The 21,906-nt window shown below is 39.9% G+C and overlaps 1 protein-coding gene across 3 annotated transcripts in view; it reads left to right on the forward strand.

Moving 5' to 3' along the window:
- LOC149211001 (uncharacterized) overlaps positions 1–21,906 on the forward strand; it is a 543,418-nt gene that overhangs the window by 21,687 nt on the left and 499,825 nt on the right. For all 3 annotated transcript variants that reach the window (XM_089396847.1, XM_089396848.1, XM_089396849.1), the window contains one exon: positions 18,292–18,414. In XM_089396847.1, coding sequence (XP_089252973.1) covers positions 18,292–18,414 — 123 coding nt within the window. The remainder of the gene's footprint in view (positions 1–18,291; positions 18,415–21,906) is intronic.

The following is a 21,906-nucleotide window of genomic DNA, read 5'->3' on the forward strand; positions in this document are numbered from 1 at the left end:
TAGCATGGGCAGCAGCATGATAATGATGCTCATTAGTTTGAGCAGCATTATGATGGATAAGATCATGGACATGGGCAGAAGCATGGTGCAGTATGTAGTGGTGCAACTAGAGGACTAGATGTAGCACGATGATAGGTATCAGTTGAAGCAAAATGTCTTCAACTGATCTCATTGTTATAGGAGATGATCTATGCTTAGATCTAGACAAGTCAAAGTGTTGACTTCTGTTGTAATTGTACTCTCTCTCTCTTTCTCTTTCTCTGCTGAACTTTGAAGATAAAAGAAGATTTGATCAAAGGGTTTCCCCACACATTGTGGGGTTTGTCCTTGGCTTGCGCCATATCTTGTGTCCTCATGTCTTGGCTTGTCTTCTACGTTTTATATTTATGTTCTATCTGCAGTTTATTGTAATGGTGATGTGATTGCTAACTGTGAAAATTTAAATAAATTGCTCTAGCATAGAACATACCAAAAATTAACATGGTATCAGAGCTGAGGTGAAGACAATGCCCAAGCAAGAGTGAAATAGCAATCACCAAAGACAGTTGGGACAAGACAGAAGGATCAATGGGTTCCTCATAATTCACCGAGGGTGAATTCAAAGCAAAGAATGTTATCAGAATGGCGCAGCGGAAGATTTTGATGGTCCATCTTAAGATCACTTCATTGGGAAGTTCGGATCTAAGGGTGGAAGGAAAGGCGGATGCCTTGTTGAAATAAGTTCGGCCGTTATGCAAAGGAGTGTTTTAATGGCAGAGACACATCGCTTGATGAAGATAACAATGATTCTTGGGACATCTTCCATAATCAAAGGAATGAATGGTAATGCAGGTCATCAAGGAAATGGTCGACTCTTCCACGAAAGCAAGGAACCCCAAAATCTCTTTTATGTACCTGATCGCAAGAAGAACCTGATGTCCATCTCAGAAATGGAAGTCAAAGGTTACAAGGTGGAACTTATCGATGGAAAGGTACGTGTTTGAAAATAGATCTTTTAAAGATGTTTTTGAGTTCAGGGTTGTATCAAGTTGCAGGAAGTCCACTGGGGACCATGTCCATTGACTCAGCTCTAGAGGTCTGTGAGTCAAATGGTGACTAGGATGCCTGAATTCAAAAGGAAGCATGAAGGTACATGTCTGAAATGTACCAAAGGAAAATATTATAAGGGTACCATTCCCCTCATGCAGCAGGTTCACAGGTTTGGAACAACCCAAGGAGTTTGAGAATCATGATCAAGGAATCTCATGTGTACAGGTGGAAGAAAGCCCTCTATGGCTTGAAGGAAAACACCTCAGGCATAATATGAGAGGATTGATAGCTGTCTAATGCAGCTGAGATTCACTAGGAGTGAAACCGATCCAAACCATTACTCGAAGGTTGTGGATGATAAACTTCTTGTATCGGCACCTATGTCTGACAGGTGCAAACCCTCTCATTTATAGGAGACAGAGGGAGTTGGATTCTGAATGTGGGAAGATAAGATGCAAGCTTGTCACTGCCTCGAGGATCTTAACTTTCAGAAGTTATATGGTAATGATGTCGGACCAGATTTGGGAAATGCCTCTGAGTTTCATAAACTCATTCGCGTTGATGTTCTTGGAGAACCTCCGTCCGGACATCTGTGTTGCAGTTAGCATGGTGAGCTCATATTTGGTTGAGCCTCACTAGATTGGTGCCAAGAATCTTCTAAGATATCTTCAGGGCACAATCTCTCATGAATTGAGATACACTGCCGGAAATATGAAACCACATGATTATTCGAATGATGAGTGGGCAGGAAGTATGGAGGATCACTAGAGCACTTCTCAGTGCTGTTTGGAATCTGCCTTGATATCCTGGATGAGCAGGAAGCAGAAGTCAGTGACTCTGAGCACCACCAAGGCAGAATACATTGCTGATAGTATGGCCTTCTGTGAGGCAGTCTGGTTGCTGAAGCTCTTCAGTGAGCTGTTTGTACACATGATGAATACCACTGTGAATCTCTGTGACAACCAGAGATGGGATTCGATTATTGAGGAATCCCGTATTTGACAATTGCTCCAGCAGATAGACATCAATTACTGCCTTATCTGGGATATGGTAAGTCGATGATCAAGGAGGCTCCATCACATTGAGATGATGTACAGGACAGAGCCCTGAGGAAAGATCAAATTTGTGATTTTCCCGAACGACTTGGAGTCATCGAGAGACCTTTGAAGAAGGCTCCTGCATGTTGCACACATTGAGCTCTGGGAGCTCTGGGGGGCTTGCAATTCTACTGGAGCAACATACTACCACAGGGTGACTCACCCTCCCCTAGTGGTGCGCACTGAAACAAGATGATTCGCTCTCTTGTGGGACAAGATGATTCGCTCTCTTGTGGGACAAGATGATTCGCTCTCTTGTGTAGCAGGATGATTAGTTCTCCTGTGAGGCCTGGATTGATGTGTTCTCCATGGCGATTGTAGCAGGATTGATGTGTTCTCCTGTGAGGCCTGGATTGATGTGTTCTCCATGGCGATTGTAGCAGGATTGATGTGTTCTCCTGTGAGGCCTGGATTAATGTGTTCTCCATGGCGATTGTAGCAGGATTGATGTGTTCTCCTGTGAGGCCTGGATTGATGTGTTCTCCATGGCAGCCTGGATTGATGTGTTCTCCATGGCGATTGTAGTAGGATTGATGTGTTCTCCTGTGAGGACAGGATTGATTAAGTTCTCCTGTCGAGGCATCCTACCCATGCAGTCTGGGACTCATGGAAAGTACCTCTCATTTGATCAATGAGCAGGGAAATGAAGTTAGGGACCATAGTAGTACCGATGGATGCATCGTTGTATCTATCGTACTCCCTACGCTAGGATGTCCTCCATTGATCTGGGATCAATGATACTGGTCTGGGACTAGTGGTAGGAGTTGTACAGGCTATGACGCTGACTTTGGGTCGGCTGAGATTCGTCTGGGACCAGTGGTACATACTCCGAGACTGACTTCGTGTCAGTGCAGTACTGGTCTGGGACCAGTGAGAGTGGTACATACTATAACGCTGACTTCGGGTCGGTTGAGACTGGTCTGGGACCAGTGGTACACTCTCTGAGACTGCGATACTGGTGTGGGACCAGTGGTAGGAGTGGTACTTACTATGAAGCTGACTTCGGATCAGTTGAGACTAGTCTGGGACTAGTGGTATGCACTCTGAGACTGACTTCAGGTCAGTGGAGAATGATATGACTCATTCTCGATCAATTCTTCTTCTTCATAGTTCAGCGGAGATGAGCAGAGCAGAGCAGAGCCAGCAGAGCAAAGCTAGCAGAGCTGAGCTGAGCAGAGCAAAGCCAGTAGAGCTGAGCAGAGCAGAGCCAGCAGAGCCAGCAGCGCTGAGCAGAGCAGAGCCAGCAGCGCTGAGCAGAGCAGAGCCGAGCCAGCAGAGCTGAGCAGAGCAGAGCAAAGCCAGCAGAGCTGAGTAGAGCCAGCAGAGCTAGGCAGAGTAGTGCAAGGCACTAATGGCAGAGATAGTACAGTCGTACATATGGATCAGCGGATGGAGTTCTCCCTAGTTGAGAGGGAGTGTTAAATTGGCAACTAGGGCCAAACTCCATGTGGGTTAGCTTATTTCTGGCAGCTGATATTTTTATTGGATCCCTCTCGTCGAGAGGTGTAGGATTGATCCAAAGATCATCCGATTCCGATAAGTATTTATGGAGTTATGAATTTATCTTGTTTATGTAATTATTATCAAGCCGACCAGCTCTTATGTAGGCTCTAGAAGCCCAACCGACGTGTCTATTCATCATATATGTTTTAGTATAAATAGAAGAAGATTTGATGGCATTTATACACATTCTTGATGTGATCTCCTCTCCACATCTTGGGTTTTTGGAGAAGGAGAGTCACAAAAAAGGAATATATTGACCTAGTTTGATGATGTCCTAAATCCAACGCAGTCATAACCTTATTCACTGTTCATGGTGAAGCCGCAAATGGAAGGAGCCCTACCACAGCTATACGCAAGGCATAAAGACTTATTATATGCTGTTCATACGCTGTTCAATGAAGACACTATCCATGTAGTTTCTACACGTTAAGCCGAAATTCATACGTTGTTCAATGAAGACCCTATCCACGCAGTCTCTACACGTTAAGTAGAAAATCTATACGTTGGAATGAGGACCTTATCCACATAATCTATACGCTGCAATAAAGGCACTCTATACACACAGTCATGGAAACCCATACATGCAGAAAACTCATACGCTGTTAAGTATATGTGGAAAACACAACACTGTTATATATACGCATGTCATATATACAGCACAGTCATGGCAATACCTTGTTTCGTATATGCGGGGACTAATATATAACGATGTCATGGCAGCAATATCCACTCTGATTTATCTGCCGCAAATGGACATATATATGTTGGGCATAGAAACGCTGGTCATAGGAATATATACGCTGGGCATAAATAATGGAAAGACAATATATATTGGAACGTAGTGCCACGCAGTCAACACAATATATTTTAGAATGCAATCACATATATGCATGTAAATGCAGTCATTGGAACGCAGTCTTCTACATGGAACGTAGTCATGGATAAGCTGTGCAGTGATATATACGCTGCAGTCATGGATACGCTGAGCAGTCAAGGCTCACAGGTAGGAAGGAATACGTTGTTCATCATGGAGTCATATAGACATCATATATATATATATATATATATATATGGAGTGCAGTCAAGACAGCAAGTGTAAGGAACATGCTGTCCAGTTCAACGTATGGGATTTAGTCATATCCCTGAGCAAACCCTATATGGAAATAATATAGCCTAGCTGCTTTGCTAGGCTACAAGCCATAGCAAGCAGCTAAGGCTGATATGTATATGACCTCCATACTGAAGCAACAGAAGGGTATTATGAGCGGCATGATGAGCTGCATAATGGGCAGTAGTATGAGCAACATGATACATGAGCAAGCAGTTAAGGCCGATATCAACAGAGGCAAATTGTCGCAGCATGATGAAGCAATGAGAAGGCAGAGGCAGCAGCATGGTGGGCAGCACTATGAGATCATGTGCATGGGTAGTTCAATGATATAGTAGCATGGGCAGCAGCATGATAATGATGCTCATTAGTTTGAGCAGCATTATGATGGATAAGATCATGGACATGGGCAGAAGCATGGTGCAGTATGTAGTGGTGCAACTAGAGGACCAGATGTAGCACGATGATAGGTATCAGTTGAAGCAAAATGTCTTCAACTGATCTCATTGTTATAGGAGATGATCTATGCTTAGATCTAGACAAGTCAAAGTGTTGACTTCTGTTGTAATTGTACTCTCTCTCTCTTTCTCTTTCTCTGCTGAACTTTGAAGATAAAAGAAGATTTGATCAAAGGGTTTCCCCACACATTGTGGGGTTTGTCCTTGGCTTGCGCCATATCTTGTGTCCTCATGTCTTGGCTTGTCTTCTGCGTTTTATATTTATGTTCTATCTGCAGTTTATCGTAATGGTGATGTGATTGCTAACTGTGAAAATTTAAATAAATTGCTCTAGCATAGAACATACCAAAAATTAACAGTTGCAGATGGACTCTTGTATGATGGGTTGATGGTGTCCTAAGTAAGGACATATTGATGAGCCTAGATTTGTGCAATAGCTCCTCTATTGCAGAGTAAAGGGCATAGTTGGAGAAGTCTGTGGGAAGCCGTGTGTAAGGGTCTTCTAGGTGTGAGAATGCCCTAACTAGGTGCAAATGCTACAATGTGGACTTGGTCACTCGTGGACTGTTGGAGGGTAGCGTGAGAGTGGACCAAGTGTGGACGTGATTGGGCACTTATGGTCTGGTGGAGGACAACGTGATAGTGTCCAAGTTGGAGCTTGATGAGCTATACACCTTGATGGACAAAGGTAGTTGCGAGAAAGGAAGTTGTTGAGCTGTAGGGTCTGATCAACCAAGAGCAGTTTGTGGAGCCGAGACTTGTGTGTGGAGAAGGACTTCTACAACAGATGATGGTAGTTCTCCTAGCCCGTGTTCATTGTGGGAGATGACATCTTGCTGTGATAGGTGGCAGCCCTCCATGCCCTATGTTGGTTTTCATCAGTGCAGCGCAGGAAGACCATAAGGGGCTAAAGTCCCTGAGTAGCTGAGGAGTAGGGGACAGATCGAGAGTTGTTCACAAGTGGAGCTGTGAACAACTCAACAAGAGTCTCAATGTGTTCTTCCCTTGATGAACTAAGGCACAATTAGAGAGCATATTGACAGTGGAGATTCAGTGGCCAGATGGACTTGGAGCATTGATAGAGGCGAGAGCTGTATATTGGGAGCTGAAGGACTGGGCAGGGACAGGGTACGATCGGGAGGAGCTGAGAGAGCATGTGACAGCTAGATGGTCAGAGTATCTTGTCGTTGGTAGATTGGTTGTCGATGCACTGACACCAAGCCCCATTTTGTATCTTGTACTAGTGGATGTATAAGGGCCATTATCTCTGGTACAGGAGCCCTAGACTGTTGTATTATATGTTGTTTAATATAACGAAGTTGGGTTGAAAAATGTAAAAAGTTGTCTATATTCTGTGCGTGTGTGATTTACTGCTGTTTATATTGGAGCCAAAGTGTTGAGACCTTGAGATGAGCTCGGTTTATCCTCCTCATTTTGCTTCCTAGGGAAAGGCTTCCCTTTTGGGATATAGCTTGATTTTTGGGCCCTTTCCAAGGCAGTGAGCTTGTTCATGTAGAGCCTATCTCATGAATTCATTTCTTTGCTGAGCTTTTCCATTTTCTTGAGAAGCACCAAAAGGGTTTCTTCGTGTTGATCTTTGGATTTTCCCTTTTTGACTTCAACCTTATCCCTGGGGTGTTCATCCACATCCATCTTGGAGATTCGTAGGTTTTGTTCAACTTCTATGGCTATCTCTTTAGCCTCAGCCAAAGTTTTGGGTTTCTTATCCCTTAATGCATAGGTTAGGTGGCCACCCACAACTTTGATAAATTTATCTAGTATGTTAGCATCAGGGGGTCTCAAATGATCGGGGATATCTTTAACTACCCTATCAAACTTAAGATGAACTCTCTAATGTCTTCCCATCCCCTACTTATTTGAGAGAACTTCTCAATGTTGAAGGATCCTTGTGCAACACATGACCATCTTTTAATGAACATATCCTCAAGTTGGTCAAAACTATCAATGCACCCTAGGGGAAGACATAGGTACCATTCTCTTGCTTGTCCTTCAAGAGACAAAGCAAAAAGCATCATGATCCTATCTTCATCAAATATCATCCTAGGAGAAATATTCTAGTAGAATTCTTTGATATGATCACAGGCACTTATGGTAGCATCACCCTTGAACTTGGGCAACCAATTACTATATTTCTCGGGTAACGATCTAGGGTATTGATTAGGTTCAAGGGAGCAAAGACACTAACCAACCGCTTTTGACTCTTAGTCATTTTAAGTTGGTCTTGGTTTTGGTCACTATTAGAGTCACTTTCCATCTTTGGGGTAGGATCACCGATCTTTTCAAATTCAGGGAGAAGGGTAGTTCTAACAGGTGATGGAGTTCGTTCTCCCCTTCTTGCAGTGGCCCTAGTTATAGGAGGAATGTTGTCACCTTCGAGCAAACTAGGGGTCTTGACAATGAATGGAGTCGCCAGAGGAATATTTGAAATGTCGTCTATGAATCAATTCCTCAATGATTCACTAGGGAGGCAGATTTGCTTCCTTCCCGGCAACAGCGCCAAAAATGTTACCGCTCAAACTAGAAGGGGTCCTAGGAGGGGATCCTATGGAGCAACTACTAGGTCAAGGGAAACAATGGAGCAATAGCCCACTGTCACCTCAGCTAAGGCTCCTTGCTCTTTACGGACTTTCAAAGATGGGAGGAGACTGGATATGAGAGGAATCACGATAATGGGTATGTCAATGAAAATGATGAAAGGTAATTCCCAAGGCCTATTCACAAGAGAGACTCAATTGTATGGCTTGCTTGCTTTGGAAGTAAGGTGATGGGCTCTCCAGGAAGGGCCAAGAAGATCCTTAGGGCTAGGTTATGAGAGTATGCTTTGCCAAGATGGTTCCTAGACCTAGGGATCTTTATGGAGACTTGGCTTTTATGTGATCTTTGTGAAATTGGAATCAACAAGTTGCGGTATCACAATAGGTTCAATGGACCCACAATTAGCTCAAGGGAAGAGGATCAAAGAAAGAATATTCTTTTGATAATTTAATGTTATGATCCTGATGAGTGTACTAGCCAATGGGAAACCAAGGGCAAGAATTGATCTTCGAGTTAGGGCTTGAGATACCTCATGATCTCACTATCGGAATTTTGTGAAATTTAGAGGGCTTCTAGAGGACACACCAGCGCAGTTGTGGGCAAGAGATCGAATCCTTTTGATGGCTAAATCGTGAGAAAAGTGATGCCCTAGGTGACCTATGGAGGCTAGGCCTAGAAAAAGAAGGGGAGGTGAGAGAAATAAGCTTTAAAAGTGATCATCTATGGAGGATTAGTGCCTTGTCCTTTGGGAGAGACAGATTCAATAAGAATTTATGGTTTGGAAAGAGTTCACCCAATCAAGGAGGCCTTCAAACAACTTTGCATGGCATTAGGGCATGAGAGCAGTTGCTTCAAGGTCTTTATACTTCAATTTGCAATAAATGATGACTTTTCGAGATGTATTTAACATAAAATATCTCTAGGAACATTCACCCATTCATACATGGCCCATGACATGATGCAATGCTGTAAATGATCACAATTTCCACCAATTCTTATAGAAAAGCAATAAATTTCAGACTTGTATAATGAAAATCCCAAGAACATTCATGTGACAAAAGTAAATAACAAGAATAAACATGAAAATAACACTTACATGTATAAAAGAGTATATCCAATCATTAAATTATGCCAATAGAGAAGTTCCAAGATGAGAGAGATATTCAAACATCAAAATTCATTCATATCATCCAAACTCGTCCTCCAAACAGTATAGCGAAAATATCACAAGAGATAATAACCCAATCCAAGTGACGATGAATGAGAGAGAATGCCTCTCTTCTATTTATACAATCCTCTAAGGGATTCAAATGGCCTAATTTGGACTAATAATGCCCCTAAAATAAAATAAGGTGCATAATAACAATACTTTTGGTGACAAGCCCACCAAATAACTGAATAGTGCAAGAATAAACCTCTCAAGAGGGTCGAATGATCAATAAAGGCACGACCCAAGGTGTGGACAGGGGGAGGGGGAAGGCTAACTCTATGTGGACTCAGTAGACACATGTGGACCCAGATTTGAAAAGACATGAATGAGGCTAAATTGAGTGGAAGGGAGTGATGTATATGGTGTCGGGAAGCGGGACCATGCAACCAAGATTGGGATTTCCCATGTAGTGCCAACCCTAAAGCTAATGGTCAGTGAGGGAGATCCCACGGGATTAGGAGACAAGGTTAACCGTGAAATCGAGCAGTGGAGACAAGAGTATAGACCTGGCCCACTCTTTACGCCAAATCCTCCCACCAATCCATGCCCCAAAGTGCTCATGACAAGTAAGGAAAATTACTCAACTATATCAATGAAAAGTCATACCTTCAGGGTTTGGAGGGCCACCTTCAAATATACAATCATAACAAGTGGGTGAGGGACCACATGGCTGGCTCAGGTGGCGGAGATAATGGCACTTTGAGCTATTTGGTGCCTGCAAGGGGTTGCGGGCTGAGGATTATCTAGGAGAAAATTTTTCTCCCTTATACACTACCAATAAGTGGTGGGTAACATGTCCCAACCCTGATGACCGATAAACTAACTCATTATTAAGGTTAATAGAACTGCTATATCATTCAAAGCAAGCTCTAAACCTTGAGCTATGTGGAATGAACAAGGTTCGTTTTTCAAGTTAAATACTCTAGAAGACTTGGAATAAGTAGATCTCCATTGAGATACAAGAATATACATATTAAAAATGTATAAATGAGAATGATGATACAATTGAGAGTGAGGGTCCTGTATATATAGCCAGGTAAGTACCCTTTCACGAACGGTCATGTTTGTAGAGACATGCCTCTTCCCTACTAATTATTAGTTAATTAATCATTGTTTATGTCTATTATTATTTATATTATTTTTACTATTTTTATATATATTTTATTCATAACATTGCCTTCCTCCTCAAAAAGCTTTGTCCTCAAAGCTTATTGATGAAAGGCTTGATCTCTTTTTTCCGTTTCGAATGTCTTCTTGTCTCAGAAATGTCATCTTCATCGAAACAAGACGATATGATGCTCTAAGTGATAAACAAAATTGTCGCACTGAGAATGGATTTGACCATCCTAAATTAATCTTCTGTGGAATCTTGTGGTTATTGGATACTTCGTGTGAATTGTTATCACAAGACTGAATTGTACTGACATTAGTAGTCTTCGGAACATAAGTTTGTTGTTTATGTTCAGAGTGATACGGATTCGTAGATTGATTGAGATGTTTGTTCCTGTGATTCGGATGTAGATAAAGAGTTCTTTTGGTCTGTCTTTCCCCTATCATGTGTGTGGCGGTATCTTGATTTACTTCAGGTGATGATATTGTTGAGTTGGTTATAGAGCCTTGGGGTGTTTATCATTGTTCATCATTTGAACTGCAACATCTAAGTGTGTCTTTTCTTCAACCAGTTTGCCTTCTTCTTGAGTTATGATTTCACTGGATCGACACTCGTTCCCTTATCTTCAACTTGGACTCTTATGACTGGAGATTTCGATACTTCTTGAGTAAATTGCTCTAACTTGTCTTTTAATGCTTTCTTATTATCCTTAAGTTTCTTAATTTGAGTGAGTAGATTTTGATTATGGTTTCTCAGATGTAAAAGTTCTTTGGTTTCTGATTCATCGACCTTATTTTCAATGTTTTGACTTTTAAGTTTTTCATCTTTTAGATCTCTGATATGTTCTAATAATTTTTTATTAAGGTTCTATAAACGTAAAGTTTCCTCTTCTTGTTTTGATAAGTTCCTCTTGAGTTCTTTCTTTGTGACCTTAGTCTTCTTCACTTGTGCAAGTAATTTTTCAACGTGGTCCTTGAGGTGAGAGATTTCTTCATTCTTTTCCATTACTTCCTTGTAATGCATATCCGCAAGATTTATATGTACCCATTGTAATGCTTTCTTGTTTTGCCAAAGTTTGGCTATTTTGCCTTTCTCTTGATCTTCTAGCTGCAATTTCTTGGTACATTGGATTACATCATTTTGTAGGAGTGATGATGGGCTTTCAACTTGCAATGTGGATTCTGTTTTCTTCATTTCCTTATTAAAATCAACATGTTGTCGCTTATATATTGCCATTAATTGTTCTATATCTCTTGCAATTGATTGTTTTTGTGCATCACTTAGAGATTCGACTAAGGTAAAAGTTTTGCAACATTTTATGCAAACCAAATTTTGATTTCTGAATGACCCTTGACAATTAGAATATCCCTCTAAACAAAAATGACACCTTGAAAAGAAACCCATACATTTTTCCTTTTTCTTCACTTCTTTTAACTTTGTATGGATCCTTCTTTAATTTCTTGTTGTTGTTAAATACCCTTTATTTTTATTTTACCTTTTTTTTAAGACTCCTTTATCTAAATCTATATATTCCCTTTTCAATAATTCTTGCATGTATTTTTAATAAAGTTGGTTGGGTTTTAAACTCTCAATATTTTTTTTAATAAAACTATCTTTACTTTTCGGTTTTTTTGGGTACCTTCTTGATCTAAAATTTAATGTACTTTATTAACTTTTGGCTCCCCTTATTAATATTCTCTTTTCTCACTGTTTTGAGAACACGATGACATTAACCAATAATCATGACTTATAATATAGAATTGTGCCCTTGCGTTTCCACCCGAAATTTGACTAGATTCAACTTCTATATTTCTCTCAAGCGACCAACAAGCTTGTCAGAATTGTTGAGGTTGACGACAACAATTTGGTTGGTGTGTCAGTTGATTACATAAATGACTATAAGATTTATATAGACAGGGCAAACAACAATGATGGTTGACGATTGGTGATTTGCCAAGTTACGAAATGCTGGCGATGGTGATGTAGTGGGCGCTGGACTAATGCACAGTGGAATGAACTGTGGAACAAAACTAATCTAGTTGGCAATGGAGCCGCTCCACGACACACTTGAGTTGGCCACGGTTGTTGCAACAACAGTTTTGGTGGTTGTGGTCATCTATGCTACTGCAACAATGGCTAACTAGTCGCACAGGAGACGACAGGGCTAGGTGTAGGGAATTGAGGGATGAGCACGACAAGGAATCGGTGTTGGCATTATGATACAAGTGTTGTCCTTGATGGCAACTCACTCAGAAGCAGGTACAAGTGATGGCAACTTAATCAGAGGACAGATCTTAGTACAGTAGGACAAGAAAGAGATATACGCAGGTTCATTAAGGAAAATCAGCGTATACACGCAGGTTGGCTTCAGTAAAAGCGCGTACATGTGAAAATGTACCTTTGGTCCGTGGCGGTTAGTCCTTGGAAGTTGTGCCTATGGTTTTGGACCATGGTGTCTTGACAGACGTGTCGATCCCTAGTTTTGAAGTTGATGGTATTGTGTTACTATGGTTTTGGACCGTGGTATTGTGAAGGGCCTAAGGCTATATAAGGAGAAGATCATTAGGCAAAGGGGGAAGCAATGTGTGTCTGACGAAGCGAGAAGATCTGGTATTGCTGGTTATCTGTTCGGGACGCTTGGCAAGGGTCGGATCTGACAGCGAAGGTATAAGTAATTATTTCTAGATCTGCATGCGGGTTGCCTTTGGAGAAAGTGCGTATACACGCGGTTTTGGTATAGCGAAGTGGTGTATGCATAATAAGATTTGATATTTCAGGTTGCTGTTGATTCTGGTGGTTGTTGCAGAGTTCTGGGCTCTGGTTTGTGCTCTGTGTTCTTGATGACAGGGTTTCAGTGATTCAGTATTGGGTGATTTAGAGAATTATGATGCAAGTATAAGTTGATGATTGTATTGAAACAGTGTTTGTTTTGTACTCATGGATCCAGTCTGAAAATTGATGAAACGTGGTCCCTGAAGGAAAGAAGGTTGTAGCCTTCTGTAGGGTCAGCACCTACGTACTAGTAAATGGATCGGCTAGTACAAGAGCTGAGGGGGTTGTAGCTCCCTTCCAGAAGTAGCTGGAAAACGAGAGAGGGTTGTAGCTCTCTGCAGGTTGTAGATTGCGTACTGGTAAAGGACTGCACCAGTACATTGTAAAAGAAGTTTCTTATTAAAGAAGAAAGAGACGAATTGCAGCAGGTGGTTTTCACCCACATTGGGTTTCCACCTTATATCATGGTGTTCATGTGTGTGGCTTTTATGTGATGCTCTGTTCTGTTATACTGCACCTGTTTACTGTCAATGTGGTTAATAATGTTCTGATGCATTTACTGAAGATAAGCTAACTGAATCATAAGATTTCTTGATATACGCTAGTTGCTTTAGACACAGTAGCGTGTACACGCGGGTTCACTTAACTGAAGTAGCGTATATGTTTCTGAGCATGAAATTTGAAAAGTTTTATTGATCTGATAATACTGATTCACCCCCCCACTCTCAGTATTATTTCCAACAATCGGGCTACCGGCTACCGAGGTTTATCGAGCAATGCTGGCGACAGACTTCAGCAGTTGCATTAGTGGTGTTATAAAACTTCGGCGAAGGTATTTTGTTTTTGTTTTTGTTTTTATTGTTTTATATAACCCATTTGTTTTTTGTTTTTTCTAATATGTTATTAGTATTATTATTTTAAAATAATTATTTTATTAATTGTTTTATTTTATTTTTTTAATATATCATTTTTTTGGTGACTAATTTCTTCTTCTTTCTTCTTATTTTCTGTTTTATTTTTTAAATGGCCAAAGGCCTAATGGGTAAATTGGAGAATCTCCAACAATGTGTAGCGAAATGCTCTGATTATGACGTCAACAAAATTGACGACGGGTTAATGGCCAAAGGTCAGATTAGATGGGCGCTGTGCAACGGTTGAGTGGCCAGAGGATCGAACAACTCTGATACCAAATGGAACGAACAAAGTTCGTTCTTCAAGTTAAATACACCAGAAGACTTGGAATATGTAGATTTCCATTGAGATACAAGAATATATGTATTAAAAATGTATAAATTAGAATGATGATACAATTGAGAGTGAGGGTCCTATATATATAGGCAGGTAAATACCCTTTTACAAATGGTCATGTTTGGAGAGACATGTCTCTTCCCTACTAATTATTAGTTAATTAATCATTGTTTATGTCTATTATTATTTTTACTATATATATATATTATTCATAACACTATGAACAGTAATGCAAAGAAAATTGAAGCAAAAGTAAAAGGCACACAAGAGAGGTCAAAAAATAAAGGTTGATTTGGTAACTCATGCATCCACAATTGCTCCATCCTCACATCTATACTCTTAAGATATGGATCCCTCATCATCTTGTCCCTTTGACCATGAAGTTTTCTCCCCTCAGTATCATTATTATTATTCACTAACACCTATCAAATGAAGGGTGGACTGAGGAAATGTCACTTACCCTTAGGGGCTGGAAACACTTAAAAGGGTTTGTCCTTTGGCCACTCCTACCTAGGGAGAGAACACCATTGCGAGTTCAAGGCCCAAATTTTGGAAGGGAATCCTTATTTGAAGTATTAAATAGCCCATGACACTCAAGCATGGTTCACTTAGATGCAATAATGATTTTTGTCCCTAATGACTAGTTGCTTTCACTAGAATCTATTGTTGATTGTCAGGTGGTTCAACAACCCATGTCCTAGGCACCTTACCCACAGGTACCCAGGCCATCAAAGAAGTATATTGGCACTATCAAGTGAAGCGTTGAGACTCTTGGGCCTCCTAGTAGCACCAACATATCACACATGTACTAAAGCACTCCTTGCACCCAGGATGTTGTGCCACTTTGCACTGGATTTGATGATTCTTTAGGATGACACACTTGGACCCAGCATGCCCCCAGGTCGACCTTAGCACCTTATGAGGGATGGCAACTGATTCAGGGCCCATATGAGGATGTTCTCACCTTTTGAGACTTGGGAGGGCTAGTAGCACTTGGGATGCCCTTAAAGTTGGAGCGTAGTTGGACATTATGAGCAGTTGGAGACCCATAGAGACCAATTTGTGGTACCCCAGCTGATTCTGGGACCACAGAGGGCCAATCCTCAAATGACGATTTTTACATGCTAGTACACCACATTGGACACCTCATAACACTAGGGGATGTCACTTGGAGCCTATTCATGCATGACGTCATCCCTAGAAGGTTAGCGGCTCACACGTGTGGGCTTATTTTGCATTTTTTATCAAAAGCTAGTGGGTTGGCTTGTAAACAAAGGGTTTCTTGTGATTTAACTTGTTAGTAAGGGATTTTAGGCTAATACTATGAGTCATTATCCTCATATAAATACATGAGAGGATCTTTCACTTCAATCATCATCACTTGGACTAATTCAACCTCTCTCTTTGAGGGATTTTGGCTTTCTTGTATCTTTGGAGAGATGTGATCTATGGAGCATTTTGTTTATTGGAGCTATATTCTTGTCTTTGGAGAAGTTATCTTGGATCAATAAAAGGATTGTACATGCATGTTATCTTGTAAGTGAGCTTTGTTATTGAATAAATTTATGATTTTATGTCTAATGTATGGAATGTATTGATGATATAGGGTCTTTTCTACTGCACCATTGTTATTGAAGATAAATTGTATAGAAGCTAGGTATCATCATTACATGCATTACTCATGTATAATATGTGAATGACAATTCCCTTGGTGAATCTTTTAATTAGCTCTCCCAAGTGAATATTGATCCCTCACAAAGGTAATAGTTAGGGTTTTGTTGCTAGGGCATCAAAATATCCTTACTCCTTTGGAAGGATTAGCGAATCTTTAACATCCATAGACTCCATCCACCCAAGGACTAGGCACTGGCCTTGCCTAATAGGTGATCAACCTTCTCTTATCCATATATTGATTTTCACTCTCCTATCTCTCTATTTTCAACGCTTTCAAGGATAAGCCACTCAAATAGGGCTTGGAGCGAAATTGGCTAGACGAGAAATTTTAGGGTTTGGAAGGCTTCAACATCAAGTGTAGTATTGGTTGCCTCAAAATCATTCCTCTTGGTGGATAATCTCTTCATTTTTCTCCATAATTTCTCATGCTTCAACTCGAGGGCTTCTTGAAGGTTTCGTGTGCCATTGTTTTGCTAGCATACATTGTTGAAAACCTTTCATGGTACCTTGACCTCAGGCCATTCCATTTTACACACTATTACTCAAGCCCTAGCTCTAGCGTGCCCTAGATTGGCCTCTCTAACGATGCAAATTGCCTCCTTTTTGTTCGAGTCATCCTTTAGAAGCCTATTGTGTCACCTTAAATCTGTAAGCTTAGAATACCTCTTATAGGTGACCTATATATGGAGACTCCTCCCCATTGGTGAAAATCCATAAAGAGCAGGGGGTAGTGGCTGTGGTGACAATGGGCCACTACCTTATTGTTGTCACTTGGTCTGGTGCTTGCCTTGTAGGGTACCCCTCTACAAGACCTGCTAGATTTTGCGGCAATAAACCCTAAGGAACGCCACACTGGTCTAGGGACAAGGGACACATGGTAACCACCAAGGTGAAGTAGGAGAACAAGTGCACAACTAGAAGCAGTCTATAATCCAGTTTCAAGCTGTGATCCATACTAGAATGCGTTAGACATTAAATGAAAGCACTTGAATGCAAACATGGTTATAATACTTGACAATAGATGATTACCTGTGTTGAATGAGTAAGCTGGATTAGTGAACACTGAATACTGACCAGATCATGGATCAGAGGCATTTGAGGCTGGCTATCTGTGGATCATGGTAGGGCTGCGGGCTGGCAAACTGGGTTATCCATGTATCTGGATCGGTAACAAGGCACAGGGCAGAATTGGAGCAGCTAAGGCATCTTCAAGTCATCCAGAACCAAGCATAGGACCAAGAAATGAGCTTCATCTTTAGTTCCTTGACAACTTATAGAACAGATATTTCTAGTCCGAAAAATGAAAACAATACGTTGAAATGCAAAATTGAAAATTTGGCCTCTGATTCCACTGTTCAGAGACAGTCTTCCAAAGGTTCTTATGTTCTGGTTGAAGAGGGCACAGTCAATCAATGGCAGTTGAATCAGGAGCAAGAGCAGATGAAAGAAGAATGGTCCAAAGGAAATCAGCTTCTGGTGAAGCTAGAGTTAAAACTGTAACACTTGAATTCTGTTAGATGCTTTGCAAAATAGTTTTACTACAGGATACTTTTTTAAGGATCTAAACTAGTTGTTTCTTAAGGAAGCTTAGTCCCCTTCAATTCTATTTTTGTATAAGGAGGAAAGACTGTATCAGTCAAATTTTGTATCAAAGCATATTGAAAGCATTTATATATCTGCTGTATTTATGCGGCATTTTATTAATATAAATTATTAACCATTTCTGAAAAGGGAGCAACAGACAAATAAAATTTAAGAATATGCCATTCAGATGACTCTCAATGACCATACCTCTATATTAGCCGCTGCAAATCCTACTGGCAGGTTTCATGATACATCAAAGCCACTGAAGTACAATGTAGCACTACCCTCCTTGATTTTTTCCAGGTTTGACTTGGTTTATATAATGATAGATGAACCAGATGATCAAACAGTTCACCATATTCCAGATCATATGTAAAGTTCACCAAAAGCATGAAGAGGCATTATGTCCATCTTTACTACTAGTTAAATTCAGCAATACATAGTTTATGCAAAGACCCTTGAGCCAAAGCTAGTTACTGGAACCAGAAAGCCTAAAGGTCCTAGTTGATGAATATTTTTCCTTTTGGTGAGGTGATACCGCACCTAGTAGTCAGGTTGCTAGGTTGGTGGTTGTAAGTACAAGAGCATTTTTTGTCTTTTAGGGAAAGTAAATTTGATTATGAAAATATTTTCTTTCCTGCTCCAAATTTCACATGTTTTCTCATCAGCATTATGCTTATGTGGTGAAGTTTTTGTAGATTCTTTGTGTGAACTTGGATGCAGCTATTATGGCTTATTTAAATTTAGATCTGTCAAATCTAACTTGGGTTCTGAGGCATTATTTTATCCTCCTTGGATGTATTCTGGCAGTTTGATTAAATTTATTTCTAGTACCTTAATAACAATTGCAATGCATGATGTCTACTTAGACAGCGATACTGGACAAAATTACATGTCAGCATGCAAGTTTCCAATTTTTGATGATTTACTTGTGTGGGCAGCTATTATTCTACCTGAGCAGAGCTTGACTGTAGAGAAAGAAGGCTTGGCTGTCAACAGGAAGCAGCAAACCTTGAAAGAGCTTCTTATGCAGACTACTCATCATAATACGAGTGTTCGCAAAGGTATCTATTTGACCACACAATCTAATGTTTTGCAGTTGTTATGGTTAGATCAGTTCTTTACATTTGAGCTCAGTAACTTAGTAGCACTTACTAGGAGAAGCTTGCTACTGATCTTATCAGTTTACAAATACTTTCTTGATAGTTTCAGTACTTCTTTTCATGGCTTCCCTAGGCAAAATGTCCTTGTATGAAACTCCATAAGATCTTCTCACTTTTAAAGTTGTACTAAACCTAGCGCTCTAGAGTGGGGAAAATGACCAAGCACAAGTGCACTACACAAGATGCACAAGTGCACATAAAAGATAGAAGTTCTGATCACAAAATAATGCCAAAGATGTAGGTGCCTTTAGGCAAAATACTTTATGAGAGAGATCAAAAACATTACAAGGTGATAATGTACAAACAAGGTTACTTGGGAGCAGGAGCAGGGAGTGACATTTTCAAAAGTTTCCAGGTCTGGAGCGAATTGGGAGCGATTTTTTATATAATATATATTTTTATATATTTTGATGCATATATTTCCATTGTCAACAAAAGCATGTAGAATGATGGATTAGATATAAAAACATAAAAACATGGATTAAACCATATAGCATCAATCATCTAGAAGTTATAATCTTCGTCAACCACATCCGCAAGTTACAAGTTCTACTATATAGCATGTAAGGGTGCACATAATCAAAATAGCATCGAGTGCAATCCATCTCTAAACCGAAAATACATTGACAAATAGGCTCTAGATAGCCTCTAGCATCCAAAAAAATCATGCTACAACAGATAGCTACATATCATCAAAATTATTGCCTATCTTGGGATCTTTGTCATTCATATCATCCTCTAAGCAATTAACATAAGATAGAAAAAATGTAGCATGTCAAGTCAGGATTTTGTTTGTTGATTTTTAATGTACCTTGGACAAGTGGTTTACCATGGCTTAGTCTCTTCCTAGGGAAAAGTGTTCAAAATAATTATTTTCCTAAGTGTGACTTTATAAAGTGAAAGTGACTTTATAAGTGGTAAAGTCAATGTTAAATTATAAAGTGAAAAGTCACTTTAGACATAAAGTACAATGTGGATACTTTATTTAATGTGAGTTAAAAAATAGAAAGTGAGAATTAAATGCACATTTATTCTCATCCCTTGATCTAAATGAATCTGAGCCATTAGATCTTAGGGTTGCCCAAAAGTCATTTAGGGAAACAAAAGGGAGAAAAGAAAAGAGAAATTACATTCATTCTTCATGAGTAGATTGGAGAAAGGAGGTTGAGAGTTGGAGAAAAATTCTGAAGGAGAAATTTGTTGCAGCAAGTTGAAGGAGTGATTTTTGGCAAAGTTGGGCATGGAAATCAAGGTTTAGAAGACAACAGAAGGTACAGTACGAACAACATTGAATGCTGTGAGCTGCACGCCGTTCGAGAGAAATTTAAAAAAAGTTTTTTTTGGAAAAAAATCCGTTCAGTCCGTACAACACAGTCTGTACAGTCGTATCCGTACAATACATATTTGCAGTGTCAAGTGGGCACGAAAATCGAGGCAAAGTGGGCACGGTTTTCAAGGAGTTTTGTGCTGAAGAGATAAGTTATATTTTGCTGTTTTGTTTTGACTGCAAATGTATTTTTCCTGAACTTGAAAGATAAATAAATTTGAAGAGCTCTAACAGGTTTTCCCTAGAGAAGATTGAAGGGGTTTTGCCCGGGTCTAAATTGACCAAAAACCTGTGTGTATTTTTATGTGTGTCACTGGTCTGGTTATGTCCATATTTATTTTCAGCATGTGTTGACAGTCCCATGTGTTTTAATCTAAAAATTTCATTTCCAGAATTTTATATGTTGAATGCATGTTTATGGGAAAGGGCATTTAACTGAATGGGAGTGATAAGGTGAAATTAAAACCGGGTTGGGATTGTTGGAAACTTTTTTAGTCATCAAATTTCAACATTGTTTGAGTGATGGGTACATTTTTAGTAGAGTCATGATAGAGGAGTTTGACAACCAATGTCACTAACATCAAGGTACATAGAGGGTTTGGTGCTCTTGATTAAATATGAGTTCCATACCCTAGTACATGACAATATCCAATGGAAACATTGCAACCCCCCCAATGCTGAAACCTTGAAAAACTAATAAGTTTGCTGGATTTTGAGTGAGATCTAAAATTCTACTTTCTCCATATGAAATCCAATGAGGTTGGAACCACTCTTAAACATCCTAAGTCATTTCATGGCAATGTTAAAAATTTAAGTGAAATGATGAAAATGAAAGATAAAGGAAAATGTCACTTTTACTTTAGGAATTTAACATTACCATGATTTGCATTGCATATCAATAGTAGGGCCATAGGCTTGAATATTAGGCTGCCCTACTCAAAAACTCTTATTTCTTTGATTTTTTTTTTTTTGTGTGTATGGAACATCTTTGTGACAAAAAATTTGCAAAAAAACTAGGGAGCAAATTCTTTTTTTCCCAGAGAGCACTGTTGAGTCACGCCCGCTTGGAGTGCACTTCAGGAGCGATTTGAGGGGGGGTATGCTTCCCTGCAACCATGTGTACAAATGAGAGTCACGATGTATTTATACATAACTCAAGTACCACACTACCCTCAAGATCGGCTAATGATACTACATGTACAGTTTTGACTAGGTCAGCCTTAATAACTCCCTAGTATTACAATAAATGATAATAAATGATCAAATGATGCTATAAGCCATGATTAGTGTTGCAAATAAAGTTCATAAACGCAATAGAATACTCAGAATATCTGGTATATGTAAATATCCATTATAAGATAGTAATATTTATATATAATTGTTTAAAAGATATGAGATGATTACAACTGAGGGTCCCATATATATACCTAGGCAGGTACCCTTTCACGAATGGTCGTGTGCTTAGAAACATGTCTCTTCTATACTAATCACTAATTAATTAATCATTATTATAGTTTTCATTATTATTTTTTATATATATTTTTTTCATAACATTGCTGTTGATTTTGGTAGCTTGGGAGGTACTCTAAGCCCTAGGGTTCGGGGATTGGAGTTTGGAGCGCCACAAAAGTGACTTGTGGGCTTGAAACCCAAGCATGGGGTTTTGCACCCATAGTTGTTGGGCCAAAACCGTGAGGAGATTTCTACATGTGATGGATGGAGATGATAGAGGACACTGAGATAAATTGGCGCAACGAAAATCATCAAAATCCAAGTTGTGGAAGTTGAGATATTAATTTTTGAAGTTAATGTATGGTTTGGTCAAGGTCGGTTAGGCGTTTAGAGGCCTTGTGACAAGTTGTCAAGCCCACACATGTGATTTGATGGAGTCCTTGTATTGTGGATAAATATAAGGTGGAGGAGAGTCATTTGACACATCCAAGGAGCATCACATCAAGTCTCTTTGAAATACAACACGAGTGCGGGCAGCTTGAGTGCGGGCAACGTGAGTGTAGGTAGCACGAGTGCAGGCAGCGTGAGTGCAGGCAACTCGAGTGTTATGAACA

This window comes from Pinus tabuliformis, chromosome 1_2, assembly GCF_031772625.1.
Source record: "Pinus tabuliformis cultivar Carrire ecotype Pingquan chromosome 1_2, CPIR1, whole genome shotgun sequence".
NCBI lineage: Eukaryota > Viridiplantae > Streptophyta > Pinopsida > Pinales > Pinaceae > Pinus > Pinus tabuliformis.